The sequence below is a fragment of the Achroia grisella genome, unplaced genomic scaffold, assembly GCF_030625045.1.
Source record: "Achroia grisella isolate CSIRO2021 unplaced genomic scaffold, CSIRO_AGI_Agris_v1 utg511, whole genome shotgun sequence".
NCBI classification, from domain to species: Eukaryota; Metazoa; Arthropoda; class Insecta; order Lepidoptera; family Pyralidae; genus Achroia; species Achroia grisella.
The window spans coordinates 5,569,822-5,588,368 of NW_026712905.1; the positions used below are offsets into that span (position 1 = coordinate 5,569,822).

The 18,547-nt window shown below is 32.5% G+C and overlaps 1 protein-coding gene across 3 annotated transcripts; it reads right to left on the reverse strand.

Annotated features, from left to right (window-relative positions):
* Positions 1-462: 462 nt before the first annotated feature.
* LOC131846446 (zinc finger MYM-type protein 4) lies at positions 463-16,392 on the reverse strand. 3 transcript variants are annotated; one of them, XM_059195750.1, is made up of 20 exons: positions 16,114-16,392; positions 15,196-15,597; positions 14,241-14,488; positions 13,605-13,770; positions 13,053-13,208; positions 12,336-12,491; positions 10,547-11,824; positions 10,045-10,321; positions 9,288-9,396; positions 8,462-8,573; positions 7,594-8,229; positions 6,932-7,099; positions 5,969-6,255; positions 5,205-5,415; positions 4,338-4,463; positions 3,553-3,674; positions 2,853-2,991; positions 2,420-2,519; positions 1,901-2,076; positions 463-1,301 (listed from the first exon to the last, which is right to left on the reverse strand). In XM_059195750.1, exons 2-19 carry the CDS (start codon positions 15,539-15,541, stop codon positions 1,902-1,904), a joined length of 4,812 nt encoding a protein of 1,603 aa, XP_059051733.1. In that variant the 5' UTR covers positions 15,542-15,597; positions 16,114-16,392; the 3' UTR covers positions 463-1,301; position 1,901. The 3 variants fall into 3 exon arrangements, with proteins under 3 accessions (XP_059051733.1, XP_059051734.1, XP_059051732.1); XM_059195751.1 differs by having other exon boundaries at positions 12,345-12,491; positions 13,053-13,211; XM_059195749.1 differs by having other exon boundaries at positions 13,053-13,211.
* Between the last annotated feature and the right edge of the window lie 2,155 nt (positions 16,393-18,547).

The window sequence follows — 18,547 nt, forward strand, 5'->3', positions numbered from 1 at the left end:
TTTACCAAAAGAATAATGATTTATTTTTTAATATACCTTTTTGTTCTGTTTGTAATTTTTAAATACATTACTTTTTGGTTCGTATTTGTGACTGAACAACAATTACCTTAGTTACATTCATAAATAGAGCCATTCATCTACGGTTCGTAATTTTTTTTTGCCGCTGTGTTGCCATGTGATTTCAGCGTAGGCCAGGAACAATAGGTAACCTTCCAGTAACAAAATGTAATTTTTAATATTAGATTAGAAATATCAGCATGAAACACATTTAAGGAGTTTTTCATGACTCCTTTTAGTCTTTATGTTAATTCTTCGTTTCTACTATTACAATTATTTGACAGGTCTTCAATGATGATCATTGATCATATTTTTATATACTTACAACGGTTTCTTATTCCGCTAGGAAGGTTATGACGCAAGATCTTAAATAAAACACAATCTTAGAGAATCAGTATTGTTTTTACACATCATAACCTAATTCTTACGGCTGACGTAATTATACTTAAAATATAATACGAATCTGACTCTTTCACTAAGTTATATTATTTTTTTAATAAAAATTTCTATTTGTGAGAATATTATAAATTGTTTCCCGATTTATAAAACGAACAGTTAACGCTACTATAAACACAAAAGTGCATCTCCTAAAAAAATGGAATTTGTCACTTATTTCCTAATCTAGTATTTAATTTTAATATTCAAATACATATTACACAATTGTAATAATATTAATAAATCTTTTCTGGCACAGAGGAAAGTGATTAAGGTCACTGGTATCCCGTGCTGTAAAAAACATGCCGGTTTGACATATATACAAATTTAAAATTTCCCAAACCAACACAGGCCTTTGATAAAAAGGGCTTAAATAAATTCATCGTTTTCAACTCGTACCTCAAATATAACTATATGAAGACAAAATTATAAATAAAATAGCAGCGATAAATGACAAATAATTACCAATATATCTGTACATACATAAACAGTCCCGCACAGAAATCTTAAATCTAAAACATTGCAACATTATAAAAAAAGACATCTATTTATAGACTATGTATTAAAATTAATATTTCGCCGTCCTCACGCAGACTGATATACAAAGTAGAAAAAATATACATTGTTATAAACTTTACAACAATAAAGTGACTGCGATCATTGCGTTTACTGAGTTTATGCAAAACATATGGTCGTAACACTTTGCATGCAGTAACTAAATATTTCCTGAAGAACGGCATGTGAAGATTTGTGTATATGAAACCGCTTCGTCGCCGCGTCCCAATGCTCAGCAGACGATGCAGTGAAATCTGTAACCAAACTTACCATGTTACAATCCTACAATTTTAACATTGGTTTGGTTATTTACAAATTTGATGCTTAAACAGCAGATCTTATTTAAATTTGCAGAAAATAAAAAATTGCAAAGAAAAAGAGACTGATGCATTATGCAAGCAAGTTTGTATTGTACAGCGATCGCAGTAAGTGCTTATTACTTATATTTTGTAAACTATGTATTATCGTTAAGTATTCTATAGATTCAATAGTACACACTAGTATAGATTCACTAAAAGTTATTCATTTGTTTATAAGTTACACTTTTAAGTACAAAATACTGTATTTATTATAACTGACCTGGCAAAATATGTTTTGATATAGAATTTTTTTTTAGAGTCACCCTTATTACCTAGGGGTATATCAAATATCCTATAACCTATTCTTAGACCTACCAAATATACACAAATAAAATAATAATAATAACGTCAGTTTCGGGGGAGCTAGATAAGCACACTTTGATATGAGGTTTTTATATACGTCTATATAATTTTTATTATCTATATGTAATGTAATCTTGTGCTTAGACCATAAAAATATACACGTTACAATTATTATTTCTACTGACAGTAACCTTAGCTAGTGAGCAGCGCAATATTGATCTCTTTGACCATTTTGACGCGGTGCAGCATCTTAGCAAGTGCGGCGCGGCTGAGCGGCTGCGTGGAGTACCACACAGGCGAGTCGGGCACGCACGATCTCTCCGGCTGTAGGTAGAACACATCGTTGCGAGTGCGCACCGACTCCGGACTGCAATAGTAAACCAGTATTAAAAATATATCTTTTTACCGAAACTTTATTAAGAGTTATCTGCATGGGTACCCCTTATACGTAACTATTAGTAAAGGACCAGATGTGAGACTAATTGCGGAGAATAGAGTCCAATTTACATTTACATGCGTAGTTTTTTATATTATCTCCTTTATCGTAACTCTTAATCCTAAAAGAGTATTTAAACGTACTTGTTTCAAATCTTTCAACCAAAAAGAGTATTTGAATTTGCTCATCAAAACAAGATAAGTCTTATTTTGGTTCTATTATATTTATACTACTATTAATGTGACTTAGGTTGATAATTATCTTCTCAACATACCATTTTGATATATAAAATTCATATAATTTCACAGGACAACGAAGTGGATTCTCCTCGTTTTCTTGCTGCTCATATACTTTCTTTTTTCTTGAGTTTGCTTCTGCGAAGTAAATTAATTAATTGTTTTTTCGTTCATAATACCAAAAATTAAGTAGATAAAATAAGAATTGTTGTATATAAGACAAATTCGGCGGGAAACCCCTTTCAAAGTATGCAGGCTATTTTATAAATTAATTATGAAAATAATACTAATTTTATATCAGAATAATGATGTATTATTTTATTAGAACTTATACTTCTATTGGAATAATAAAGTGTTATATTTTACAGGTCACAAGTGCACCAGAATGGCAGCGAGTAGAAGGGAGAAGTGGCGAGATGTTGTACGGCGGACCACGACGAAAATATTCTGCAATAATGATTATAAACTCACCTAGCGCCGATTGTGGGGGATAAAAACGTAAAAGTACATTCCTAGAGCCAGGTATCTTTGCCTGCCCTGGCTGGTTAGGATTCCGTTTCCAATGTTTCATTATGTGTGAAAATGATAACTGCATATGTTCCTCTACTGTCTGTAACAATTATAATTCTTCAAAGAAATTGACATCCAATCAGCCACACTCTAGCCCAGTGTAGGGAAAGAATGTTCTAGATAAACCAACCGATGTTTGGAATTTGATTCCAGAACATTTTTTACATACAATAATAATAACACAATATAATATATAAATAATACAATATGGTGTAATATTTATATTAAATTACAATATACATAGTTCCAGAGGCCTTAGGTCCTACTTTTCTAACGACTTCTTGTGAATGCAATATTATATGTTACGAGATTTCTTAATTAAATTTTAAATACTTTAAGATTTTAAGAAAACATTCATGATCGAGTTTTGTGAACTTTCTTAAGTTAATTTATTCTTAAATAGTATATTTTCCTTTATTTTTTTACATTATGTCTTCTGTAAATGTAACAATACGTCTTAGATCACTGACATGGCAACGCATAACTGCTATTGCGGGTGTCACCTAAGAAACTTATGTCCATAGTGCTGTTTATATATAAAAACTCCGCCTGAGTTTACCACTTACTAAAAATATATTCCATTTATAATATGATCACTTACCACTAAATTGAAGTGCTTAGTGTTGAAGAACATAAGGGTTGAGAGCAGAACGTGTGGAGAGTGAGCTCCTAACTGTTTACTCTCCCATAGGTGTTCTTCTTCTACTCGCGTTACTATGTATTCTGTGTAAACAACATTTATTACAGTTATTGACTAGCTGAGCAGTGATATTCGAAATAACAATAGTATATTTTATAATATACCTTTTGTATAGAAACTGATTGGAATTAAACAAACAGCACATTTTAAGTAAATCTTACCAGAATACATCATTGAAATTTGTACGAAAATCGGTTAAACCATTTCTGAGATTTACTCGTACAAATGCACAGACAAACAAACAAAACATCTATCAAACATTGGGTTCTATTACGTTGCTGAATTCCCCAAAAATTGTTAATTTATCTTCCCCATACAGATAGCAAGTAGTATTATTTTCATATATGTTTTTACATATGTATAGGTAGTAATCTCCAACTTAGGGATGAGTTAGTAATGGGGATATTGTCCCCATTAGCTAGCAATCACCAAGTCACATTCACTGGGTGTCTCGCCATTAAAAACATTCACATATGAGTTAAATAAAAATTATTAAGTGAGTAAAATATACTTGTTTTTCCTTTTTCTTTACTTGCCATCTATGACATCTTACAAGAGTATAATTTCTTAGTAATTAATCTCTTATGAATATCTATTATGTTCTATTTAGTACATGAATAATTCTTGCATAACGAAAATATTCAAAACATTCATGTAAGAAAATTATACAAATGAAATATACTTACGGGAGTCATTATATAAAACTGAAAACTTTCTAGCAACTTCGTCCAAACAGTCTGTAAATTTCTCATAATATGGATCTGTGAATATGTTGTCTATCCTACCATTCTCGAACAAATATTGTTGTATACCTGCAATCAAATGTTGGCGTAAATATAATATTTAGGTTATCTATAAAAAATGAATCACTATTGCCCTTGTGCCGTGTGCATTACGGCAGACACGTGATTGTCAGTAGGTTCTTATGAAAGAAAAAATAAAAAAATACTCGGAAGATTAGAAAAGTTAATAAATGACAATGCGAATATTCATAGTTAAGACAGTATAATGTCTATGGGCTCAGTTAGATATATTAGATATATGTAGACAGTATTATTAATTAATTTTCTTACATAACTTGATTACAATGTAAAGAAGCTGTTCACACGAAGCGATAAAAGTGATACATATACATTAATAGCATAACCATCATTAAAATCATTTTTACTATATACATTATGATACAAGTGGTATTACTGAGAATTATCGTGTTATGCCTCCGTAATATCTATAATTTAATTGCCTATCCTTTACTAGCGTTATATCCCTGCTAATAGATTTTCATAGAAGAACCAATTTTTAAAATTGAATTAGTTGCTTTGAATTAATCATTAATAATAGATAACCAAATTATCATTTTTAACAATGTACACGTGTGGTTGTAATGTTTTAGTTAATAAGATAGGATATAATTTCAATTCTAAAGTTTTCAATTGTATCCTTATAGGAATCTTTAGAGTTTACTAATCTGTAGTATTTAATCGTGAAATAGAGAGTAATAGAAATTTATTTTGCAATCTATTACAACTCATTTAGAACATATTAAATCATACCTAAGACCAGATAGTATATCGTATCTGGCGCGTACTCGCTGCCATTCGGTTTCCGCACTTCCTTGACGAACAGACACAGCGAGTAGTTTAATTCATCCGCCGTAAGTTGTAGTATTTCAGATTTGAATGGTTTCCGTCGTATCGAGCTTTTCTCTATTTCCGCGTTCTTCGTCATCACCCATTGTTTCCATGCGTTTACTCCGAATGTGTACTGAAAACATAGTACTATGTTAAATGAAAACGAATTAATTTGATATAAACTTTATGAGTTTTATGTACATTAATTTAACCGAAAGTATTATTTGAATAGTGTAATGACGACTCAAATCAGTGCAATGGTTTCAGAGTTCACTAACAAAATTCAAGCTCACTTTTCGTAATATTTATATTAGTGATACACTAAAGCCTTTTATGTGGTTTAAAATAAAAAAATAAGTTAGTATATAATTAAGAAAGGAATTATAGTGTTAAACAAATAGCAAAAATTCTCATAATTTTTGCAGTAATATTTAAGTATACTGAAAACTTTTGTATATTTTACGGGAGACGTTAAAATCGTAACAAAATAACTTCTATATAACTTTTTTCTTTATATTTAGTATAAGTCACTGTTTATTCAGTGCCGGGTTTGTAACTTTATAAATATAATGTAGTATCTTTCAATAATATGAACTACCACGACAAAAAAGCGACACAATTGAGTTACTTCCGGACACCGACCGTGCCATAAGGTGCGTGCAATCAACTGTAGCCGTGAGCCGTACCTTCAAGCACATGTTAGCGTCGGGCTTCTCCGCGGGCTCCCGCGGCGGGTCGGGCTGCGGCGGCGGCGCGGGCTCGGCGCGGCGCCGCTTCGAGGTCCTGGCGGGGCGCGCCGCCGCCGGCACCGCGCCGCGCTTGCGTCCCGCCACGCCCGCCACGCCCGCCACGCCCGTCACGCCCGCCACGCCCGCCACGCCCGCCGCGCCCGACGACGCCCGCAGCGCCGCCACCGCGCGCTGCTGCTCCAGCACCATCATGTGATGGTGGTGCATGCCCTCGCCTTCTAGACCTGACACCGAACATGTATACACATATTACATGTCTTCACACGTACGTACGGTCGGCAACGCCCACGTGACACCCCTGGTGTTTTAGACGTCTGTAGGCGTAATATATAATCCATTTGATGTAATAAAGTAAATGGTTACTGTAAACCATTTACTTTATTACATCAAATGGGGCGTATGCTTGTTTGCCACTATTGTAAAACGCTTTTACCGGCGCTAGTTGGCATTCAAGTGGGAAACAGTGCGTATGTAAAGATAAAGTAGAAGCGAGAAATAGAACACGCAATCCAGCGTGCTGCAACAGTAACTTCACACTTTATTGTAATAAGTAATATAAGTATTAGTAATTATAAGTAACACTATATAATGTTGATCATCTTACTATGCAGCAAAAACAAAATTACAAATTTGTTGGTAACACACAGAACATAACATACAAAGCAAGTATCCACACAGATAACTTTATAAAATGTCTACCTCAGTAAACATTTATACACAACTAGCTGTGTCTGCGGTTTCACATTTAGTGCCTATGTATTATTCTAATGTATAAGCTGCGTGAAAGAGTATCAAACATCCATCCTTACATCCACACTCACATACTTCCGCGTTTATAACATTAGTAAGAAAGTAAGATGACTATACTTTCTTTCTATCAAATCGAAACTTTGGACTCACCAGGCATTCCTGGATGTGAGCTGGGCGTTATAGTATTCGCTGTCATAGCAGACTCCAAATCTACAGGCTGGTCTTCATACTCTGTGGCCATCTTCAACGCCATTTGCAGCATGTCTTCACCAAACGCATTATTGCCATCCATGCCTGCCACTGGGCTGAAGCTTTCCTCTACAAAAATAATTTTAATTGCAATAAATATCGGTACGTATAAAGGCTATCTTCTATCAGTGTATACGACTTTGGACAGGTTGAACAAAATACATATAATTCCAGATGGACATAAACCATTTGGAATAATGTACCTTTGAAATGGTGAACAAATTTATGAATTAAACAGAAACAAAAAAATTCACAACCATAATAGTGCACATTATAATATTAACTGTTTATATCATTATAATTAATATTATAATCTGCACTATTTATTTATTAATGTGCTTTACAATACACAGGAAAAATTAAGTTCCAATTATATCAGTCACTCACAAAGTACTGCTTACCTTTTAAGGCGTTTAATTTAGATAACCATAAAAATGAATGCGCAAAATAAATGTAGTTATTACATAATAATAATATTCCAGAACAATCCACACAGCGCCATCTATTCCTAAGCTAAGCAGAACTTGTGTCATGGATACTAGACAATACGTAAACGCACTTACCATTATCGTCGTCCGTGTCTGAATCACTCTGATCCTTCTTCTTATCACCTGCCACCATTTCCGCCATCATCAGCAGCTCTGCTTCAAACGGATCTGTCGGCATCTTATCGTGGATCTTGTTTATTTCCTTCATAATACCCTTGGCTGAATTCCGGGTGGTCGGAATGAATACAGGAGTAGGTATCGGCAGTGGAATAGGCACGGGGACTGGGAATGGTAATGACCACATAGCACAAGGAACTGGTACATATATAGGTACGGGAATTGGGATTAGTACCCGCCTCTCTAGACTAGGATCTGTTTGACATTCTTTTGTGCAAGGATGGGGACGGCAAGACACTCCTTTGGAGACCATCATTGGTTTCGACATAGTACCCTTATTTGCGACTTCTTGGGGGGGAAGTGTTTTCACTATAACGTGATTGTAAATTTTAGGAGGCGGCGGGGGCGGTGGTGTTGGCGGTTTGGGGGGCGGAGGGGGTGTTTTTGGGGCTTGAGGGGGTTCCGGCTCTGAGGGCGGCTGTGCGAGACGTTTGGACTTAGCACGTGTCGATGGCATCAGCGGAGGAGGTGCTGCCAAGGACTGCACATTCGAAATTACCGGCAAGGTGGTCCGTTGTTGTCCTTTCGGTATCGCTGTAAAATAATTGTAAGTTATTATAAATTTGTAACAAAATTTGACGATTAAAAAATAGTTTATGTAGTATTCACATTCACATATTTCTTTGACCAGCTCAATTAGCAAGCACTTTCCAATTTGAAACGGATGCAGCAGTCTAGTTTCAGGTTACGGAGACAACACATTATACTCTTTAAACTTATTTAATTAGTATGGTGGACGATATGAATACATAATTAAAACTATTACCGTTATTTTTATTAGCTGAGTAAGTTCGCCGCGGCACACCCGTGGGCACAGCCTTAGCCTGGTCTATTTGTTCACCGGGCAGTAGTGGTGGTGCATGTTTAGAGTATTGACCCTACAACAAATATAGATAATAATAATAACCCAGGTCGTTTCACACAGCGCCATCTACTCCGGAGCTAAGCAGAAACAGTGTTATAGGTACTAGACAACTGATAAATCAAATCAAATCTAAAATCATTTATTAATGTAGGGAATTTTAGCTGCTTATGAATGTTAAGTTATTTTTGTGTAAATATTTTTTTTTCTTTCTCTATACTATATGATAGAAATACTTAAATACATGTTTATGAAAATACATAGAAAACACCAATACAAGTGTGTAGCATACTAAAAATACGAATGTTTGAACTTCCCAGGAATGGAATTTGCGGCCATCGGAAGAAAGACTTAAGACGGTGTGCTAAACCACTAGACCAACAAAGCCGTAATCGTTGCCATCTGTCTTACCTATTTTTGCCACCAAGCAGCTTGCTTGTATAACCAAAAGGTTTGAATACTAAGAAGCAGTAAAGAAGTGACTGGATATGAAGGCATGCCACCATAATACTCCAGAATTGCAGAATTCCATGACGAAGTGATGTCTGAGGTTTTGGTTCATGTACATAAGTGACAGATGCTACTTTTACATCATGTGTTCAACAGAGTTTATTTAGTATTTTAGTCAAACCAATATTAGACTGGTCCATTGTTATATTTATACATAAAAGGTCGTATCTCGTTTCCAAAATTACAATTAAGAATATTTTGAAATATAATAATAACATACCTGGAATGTCATTACGCACTGGTAAGTACAAAAATTTCGAACAGTGGCATCCGACATGGTCAAATGATATTGCGCGAGAGATGTCCGTTTGCACATGTCACATTTCGTCCTAAAATAATATGAACAGTTCACAAACATATAACATTTCTGTTTACGAAATTTTATTGCTTGCATTTTTAAATTTATTGCCAAAAATTAGTATGAGATAATTCAGGATTAGAGGTATCCTAATAGCATGGAAATAAACATCTTAAATATTACCATAAACTTAGGTAAAAAGTCAAACTTAATAATATAAAATTGTCTAAAATCAGATTGATAAAGGCTATATTATGACTAAAATTTATGGGGGCCATAACTTTGTGAGTTTTTTTTTACCCTCCGTAAATTCAAATACTGCAATTAAGATAAAAGTTTAAGATTTTCAAAACTAATGCATTACAAATTGTAAGTTCAGTGTGTTAACCTCTTCATCATTGCTATAAAATACATAATAGCTGTTACAATATGTGTGTTAAACAAAATTCACCTTTATTCTGTTTCAAATTACAATATTATTTGCGTCACAAAATCTATATTTTAAGTAAGTCTATATGAGTTTATATTATTATTTTATAAAACCTTTATAGATTGTGCAAAAAGAGATGGGCATTCATGTTTAGCTGAATACTAATATTAAGAGAAATATGTAAATCGAGGTAAGGGTCATTACACAATCAGGTAAGGGTTACTAGACAATGTTACATGAATATCTTACCTTCTAGAAGATACTGCGTTCACAGACACCTGGTAGAGATTCAAGCAATTGAGCGAGCACATCATAACCGCCTGGCCGTTGGTTTGGACACGCCTAATCATATCGAAATTATACTTTTTAACTTTGCACCAGTTACATGGCACTATATGTCGAGAATTACTTATGTACACATTCATACAGGATTTAGAACAGAAACAGTTAGGTGTGTTGCCGTCGTAGATAGTAAAGCATTTGCTTTGTTTGCGTTCGAAATACTTTTTGCACCAGCGACACTGATCTGAAATATAAAAGGCGTCTATTGTAATACTATTTATACTAATATTATAATGAGGTTAGCTTTGTAAAGTGAATTTAGATGTTCCCAGTAATCTCCCGTACCATGCAGTTGTCATAAGATTTTGATTATACATTCAGTACCTCATTTATCGAAGATTGCTATATATACATATGTAAGGGACCATAAATAAACTTTGACTATTCGAGTACAAATTAAGGAAATTACCTGGAAAAATATTATTGACAAATTTAAATGCAGCAAAACATGGATCTGAGCAGAGTCGTTGTGTCACAGTATCATTAACTTCCACTTCAATTGATGTAGCTTTTTCTAAAGAACATACGGCACACTTCGCCCATACTAGCTGCGCTGCGGTATTTTTATTCATCTGGTCAAACTTCTCCATGCAGTTCTGAGAGCAGAAATCCTTAAACTGGCCTTTATCACCGACTGGAGCTAGGAAACCTTGGTGCCCTGCTGATATATCTCTTTGACAATAACAACATATTTTTAAACCCTTCTTAAATTCCTCTAAGCACCCCGAATTACAAAACTGTCGGATATCATATCCGAATCTAACGCAATACTTTCCTAAACTCGTGTGTTGGACTACATTCTTGCAATTAGCGCACCTCGAACCTATTTTATTTTGATATCTTCCTAAACAAATTTCATCACAAAAGTCCATGGTCTCCCAAGTGACAATTTTCTCATCAATATCCAGTATTAAAGTGCAATGGACACATTTGCGTATGAATGTACGCTCCCTTTCCTCTCTAGCAGCCTGTACCATGCCGGGGGTCTTTGCCTGAATTTTATAAGCTTCGTCTAAATACTTGTCTGTAGCATTACTAATAACTTTTAATTTTAACAAAGGCGGATTTGATTGTGCTTGTGCTTGTGTGGTTGCATTGATATTTCGTGGTTTTCTTTTATTTTTTACCGCATATCTATAATTTTCACTCGTATTTAATGTTTTAATACATTTACATTCACATATTAGATGTTGTAGACCGTATCTTATCATAGAGTAGGAACACTTTTTGTTTTCATTACATACAAAACATTCATTATCCACAGGGTCGATTTCTGATATCACAATTTTCCGTCTCTTGAATGTATATTTGTCCTTTTCATCTGCCATCATACTTTCTAAGCACGTCATCGAACAATAATGAGTGTCTTCACCATCATAGTTGTAATAGAAATAACAAATTTTCTTTTCCTCACATTCCGAACAAACTAAAACTTTTGAGACTATCTCCTCGATTAGATATTTTTTATGAGTAATTGTATATTGTCCTGGATGTTCTGTTTGGAAGTTTTTAATGCACTGTTCTGTGCAAATGTAACTTCTGCTATTGTCCTTAGTAACAAACCGGTAAGAACAGGGTTGCTCGTTTTTACATTGAATACATGCAGCATCAATTGGACTAATCTCTTGAATGGTGTTTGGTACTAAATTATCAACCTCCATTGATTCTTCCATGTCATTTTCTTTGTCTGCAATTACAATTGAATAAATAAATTGGCGGAAATTTAATTATCACTTATAAATTATAATTTTTGTTATAGTGATATTTTCTCAAAAAACTAAAGCATGGTTTTTTCCAAATGGTTAACCTGAAAAAAACTATCTTATTTATAGTAAATACACTTCTTGAGAATTAACTATGTTCTAGGTTAGATTGCATGAAGAAATACTTTTATTATACTTTGATAGAAATAGATTTTATTTTATACCAGTTTGGCGTAATTATATAGCATATAATTACGCCACAATCAATTAGTATGTATGATAATCATCATTCATAATTATTGCCTTGCATTCATCCCATTATTTGGGCTTGTTTATTCTATAATGGTTATGGTTTATGTGAGTGTAGCTTTTAACTATTCTGTTACAACAACACAACATCTAAAAGTCTCACACAAGACATTAGTGTTCTCTAAATCTGATCAAATATAATTAGGAAACTTCAATGAATCAGTGATAAGGTTCTATAATTATTACCACCACTACCATTTTCTTGCGATGGGTCTTCAGCGGCCGTATCAACGTCCATTTGCTCAAGATCCGCATCCTCACTGTTAACTGTTGCATCTTTACTTGTTTTATCATCATTGTCCACTCCTTCATTCTCTTCCTTGGGTACTGCTACTGCTTGGGCTAATAAACAAATTATATCTGATATAAGATAATAATGTAAAGGTATATATACTCTTATAACAGTTTTCAACTACAAATACAATACAAATAGTACAAATTTCTGTTAGGTTTGGTAATACAGTTTTTTATTCTATTGGTTTCTGTATGTGTTGTTGGTAATATAGGAAGTACAAATTTCTGTTAGGTTTGGTAATACATATATAGTTATAGGCTTATTATTATTATACCATGGATCTGCAACTTAAAAAAGAATAACTAGTCTGCTAGTATGGTATATATAAACATGGGCTGACCGCCATATTAGCTTTAGATTAAGATTGATCGCTGCCAGCAGGACTTTATCTTTTAATTAATTTGACGGCTACTGTGGTCTATTAGTTTAGTGCACCGCCTTCCATTCCGATGGTCGCGGGTTCGATTCTTCGCAAGGTACAAACATCTGTATTCGTGAGGATGATTGTTTGTATTGATCTAGGTGTTTTTTCTATGTATAATATGCATGTACCTATTTACAAAATATGTATAATATGAAATTGTAATTTATTTCTAATTTCTTCTTACCTTCAGCTTGTCTTCTTTTCTCAGCCAGTACTTTCTCTGCTTCTGCTTTATCAGCCTCGGATATTTCTCTCTCAGTGTCAGGCAACAAACAAACCTCTTCATCAGCTCCAGGTTCGTCAGCAGGCTCTGTTACGCCACTATCATCAAGTGAAGCATCTTCTGAAAATATATTTGTGTTACTACTACGTGACTTGTTTACTTATGCACAAAGTTGGTTGGTAAAGGTTTGTAAATTGAGTCACTTCCAGAAAATATACATAAATTTAATTTATATGTTTTTCGATGTCTTCCTTATTACTTAGTTTAGTATAAAAATTGCATAGTAATTAGGACTAATGTTAACATGAGAGTTAAATGAGAAATTATTTTATAATTTATTTATGTGGATTTAAAATGTTTATAAAACTAAATTAAAAGAAAAATTTATTACATATCTGAAACATGTAAACATCTTATATTTCATTTGACCTGATAATTTAGAGTTAAGGTTGTTAGCAATGGAGGTATATTAGTCAAATCATAATTTGATAACAATAAATATTATTAACTGACCTTGCTGGTGCTCATCATGTTCACCTTCAAAATCTGCATTATGATCATCATCATCATCATCATCATCAACCACTGTTGAAGATTCAGCTTGTGATGTTGTTGGAGCTGCCTCAGTTGTGCCTGAATCACTTTTGTCTTTGAGTAAAGCATCAAAGGGATCTAATGCCTGGAAATATATTAAAATATATATAACTGCAAATATGTTACAATAATTTTAAAAATGATTATATATATACCATGAATACATAATATGAAAGACATCACTTATTTTTTAAAAGTTAAACATCTATTCAACTCCAATATCATCACAAAAAGGCATGCTTTGGACATTATATTTTATGATGCAATTAAAATAATACATTTATACTTAGTATATATAATAGATAAATTTCACATGTCCATAATATAAGGAAAGTTAGATTAAATTGGAGTTTAAATTTACTTGAAACAATTTATTATTCCGATTCAATATATACTCAGCAAAATGTAGATGCATAAAGTGTTGCAGGCACTACACCAACCAACTAATTGTATGTTTTTTTAATTATGTTCAATTGGCTTATAATGCTTTGTACTAATATTTATTACTTAAAATAAATGTTCTATTGATTAATTTCTAAATATAAAATAAGTTACCTGTGAATGATCCTCTACAGATTCATCCATGGAGACATTAGGGGCATGTTCAAATTCAGGTTTTCCAACATCACTATCATTTTTCTCTTCCTTTTCCTGAGAACTTTCAGCATTGTCCTCAGTTATAGATTCCTGACTAATTCCATCTTGACTGTTTGACTCTTCTTTTAACTTATCCTCTATATCTTCTGTATTTGTTTCTTGCTTATCTACAGTCCCATCAGATTCCTTTTCTTCATGAGATTTATCTGCAGTAATATAATTGTCAACTGTATTTATTATTTGTTATATGTAACATCATTCTTGATTTATAGTATGTGACAGAATTCAAACAGTATTCTATATCAGTACTAAGAGATAATGTGATTTCTGTATATACATTTAGTATTTAACATTTGTTGTTGAATTTTGAAATCATTTGTTAAAAGTAAACATCAGAACCACTGCACTGATTTGAAAATTCTTTGACATCAGTCAAGAAAGGTACTTTTTCCAAATTGAAATAGGCTATATAATGTATTAATATATACAAAGGTATAAGCACTCGGACACAGCCCCAGGCTTTGCTTAATTTTATAACCTATTAGCTCCCAGAGCTAGTAGGTTTAACTTATACTAATATGTGTATTACACTAGTGTATCTTATGTGAGAATAAACAATCTGCTTCCAAAAAATTTTATATTGTAGTAGGGAATAACAAATTTAGTTTTGAGATAGTTTAATACATTGATTTGAGGAAATGAACATCCTATAAGGGTGCAATATCTGAATGTCATCAGAAAGAAGTTTTATATTTTATTAGATTAGATTAGATTATAGTGCTTTTTTTAATAAATAAATATTGCTGTATTTTGTAATAAGATACAATAAAAAAATTACCTAACAACAAAATAATAATCTCTTATAATAATGTCAATAATAAGAATAAAAAATAAATATAAATAAACAACATACCATAGTCTTTGGGCTCTCCTTGACTATCCTGCTCAGACTCTGTATCCTCTGTCTTGGCTTGGTTTAACTCACTCACTTCTTTAACATTATCACTATCACTTGCAAGGTCTACATGGTTTTGGAGTTCACTGTCTCTAACTTCACTGTTTTCTGTTTTACTATTATTTATATTCAATTCCCTATCACTTTTTACATGACTATCACCAGTTTCCTCATTTTCCGCCTTATCGCTAGGCGATCTCAGCATTGTATCTACATCGCTAGGCTTATCATCTGCCGCTATGTAGTCAGGAGCTTCAGTGCCAGCCTCATTCGAATTTTCAGATATAGGCTCCTTTTCATCCATAATTCCAATCTAATTGGAATTGACCATTGGTTTAAAAGACTGTGTGCATCTGAAAACTATATGAAAACAGACGTGTTACTATAATTGATTAAAATACATTGACGACGCCGGCGGGCCGCCTTTTAGGTTATGTTGAAGCAGTAAATAAGATTTCGTTGTAACAAATTTTTGAGTCAATTTATTTATTATTTTTGTACACTAAAACCATTATAATGCACATATTTAGCCATAAGAATAAGTCGAATATAAAATATAAACATGAATCCTACACAAATGACGCCAAAATATGTTTAGGACTAGGTCCCGCGCTTATTTTTATTATGCAGTTTCTAGTTATTTATAATGCTTAAGTATACATTTAAAACTACTGCTAAACCTCACATTGTATATAAACTAGAATAAAGACAATTACTTTGTTATTAGTAATGAAAATCTGAAAATTCAAGGGTGTCACTTCTTTTGTAATATATTAGTTCAATTTATAACCGCCGATAAATATCCATGTACAAACAGTTATATAAATCAGTTATGTGGTCATAACAAGATTATAATTTCTTAGTACAATTACTTACTTAAATAATTTTACAAATCACTACACTCGAAAGCACAACAAACGACCACCATTTTGGAATTAACCTGTCTGCCCCCCCGGCCAATTGGTTGCGGATGTTCATGACAACTAGCTTACACAACCTTTTAAATCGATTTGGACATTAGTAGAATGTTTATTACTTGGAAAAAAAATTAAATTATAATAAAATATAGTAGATTTTAATAACAAGTTAGTACCAAAAACCAGGGTAATTTTTTTATTTCTTAAATAGTCATTTATTTTTTGGATCAATTTTGTACTTATGTTGGCAACGAAGTGACGCTTCGGAATAAATAGTGATGTGACATCGTCATTTTAGTATACCGATTATTTCACTGAATAAAATATATAGCAATTTGGTATTTAAAATATGGTACTATTTAACAAATTTTTCCAATGAGTTTTTTTTGTGTTTCTATTGCACAATTTAGATATATATAGAATTTAGTATTATTGAACAATTTAGAATGTATTGCGCTATTTTTTTATAAAACCTGCTTAAATATGTACCAAAAGGTCAATTTTAATTCATGCTTATAATTATGAAATATACGGGCAGACATAAATATAGAATATAGCATAATAAAACAAAAATCTTTTGAATAGGACATAGGAGGAATATATACATATAAATAAATTTTCTCTGTGCTTATATTACAAAAATAAAGCACGTACTCCTAAAATTGTTTCTAAAATCTAATTACATAACTTTTGCACCTTTTCAAACATATTTAATAGTGTTAAAATTTTATTTGAAAATAGATATTGTTGCAAACTCTTCGCATATTTTTGTACTATTTTTAAATGTATTTTCTTCGTTTATAGAATTGTTTTATTCTTTATTGTCACTTTTGCCTTGCTACTGTTTATACCTTTATTATAAGTATTTACCATTTTCTATCCATTGTTTCATTTATATCACGCATACAGTCCATTCATACTACATGTCGCCCACAAATGCATATCATGTTTTTTTTTTAATTTTAGATGAAATAGGTATCTGTTAAATGACAAATTATGAATAAACCCAAGTTACAAATGGGTATGATCAAACTATAATAAAAAAAATGTGTACTTTATCTGTAATATACAATATATCACACATAATATATTTTCTTTATAAGAAGAATATGAATTAGCCGAGAATACCGTTGCCAGGCATATCAGGATGCTTGGCAACGGTAAGCCTTTATTTTTTTTATTGCATGTTGTGCAGAAATAAACGGTGTCCGGTTTTTGTTAGGCGTTTTTTAACATTATTCTTATTGTAAAAAAATAAATAATTTATTATTTAAGTGAAACAGAAGTTTTCTTTAGATTTTTTTTATTACTTCGTTTTATATTAGTATTTAGACTTTATTGGATTGATTAATAATAAAGTTATCATTCAATTTTATTCATATTTCATTAGAATTTAACAAGATTTTTGTCAATAATAAAAAAGTTTGATTTTACATACATTTTCTTGTCGTACCTATTAATACTAAGACACAAAATTTAAACAAGATATTGTAGAGTGGCCAGCCTTTTTACCCAAATATCCGGCCAAACTGGTTCGTCTATCCGTCTGTTAGGTTTGGTGACCTGGCAACCTTATCCGAAAATGTCAATAACAAAAAAACTAATATCAAATAAAGATCATATAGAGTCATACATTAAAATAAAAGTCCTTGTTAATGTGAGAGTAAAATAAAAGATATTAAAGGATGATAACGAATTTGTCATTATGGCAAATTCAGAAATTTAAGATGATGGTTTCTAGGGGAACCGTGTGGAAGTTAAACTGACAGTACTAGTTCGCAGTGTGGTTATCCACATTATTAAGAATCCCCGAAGTAAAAGATAATGTCACTTGTTATATACAATACAGCTTCAATAATTTTCCTCATGCTTCAAAAATATAAGTACATGTTTTATATAGACTGGCAAGGCTAATGTATTTAATTATTTTATTAAAAGATTTTCGAATCTATTAATCGACAATTATTTATTCATTGACAGCCTCGGTGGTTTAGCGGTTTAGTTCAATGATTTACTTCCGATTGTCACAGGTTCGATTCCTCGCACGGTAGAAACATTAATGTATTCATGAGTATGATTGTTTTTATCAGTCTGGGTGTTTTCTATGTATATTATGTACGCATTTACAAAAAATATCTAAGTAAGATATAAATCACGTGTCTAGTACCAATAACACAAGCTCTGCTTATCGTGGGACTAGATGGTATAAAATATTCTATGTTGAACGCACCCAAACGCCTGAGCCCTGCTTTGTTTTCATTTATGCTTCCATATTAATAATAGACACAATATTTTCATTGGTGGAAACATAGAATCATGTACTTCCATTGGTTCAAAATGTTGCTTTCACTTTGTCAACCAATGATTGTAAACAGAATTATTTTGTAGAACTA

What these genes read in the sequence shown, in the direction of transcription:
- LOC131846446 (XM_059195749.1), bottom strand. Translation starts at nt 15,541, where the DNA reads ATGGATGAAAAGGAGCCTATATCTGAAAATTCGAATGAGGCTGGCACT. An exon ending in GCAAGAAAATGGTAGTGGTG is followed by an intron (nt 11,825 to 12,335) that starts GTAATAATTATA and finishes TTGTAATTGCAG; the next exon opens with ACAAAGAAAATGACATGGAA. An exon ending in AGTGCGTAATGACATTCCAG is followed by an intron (nt 8,574 to 9,287) that starts GTATGTTATTAT and finishes TATTTGTTGTAG; the next exon opens with GGTCAATACTCTAAACATGC.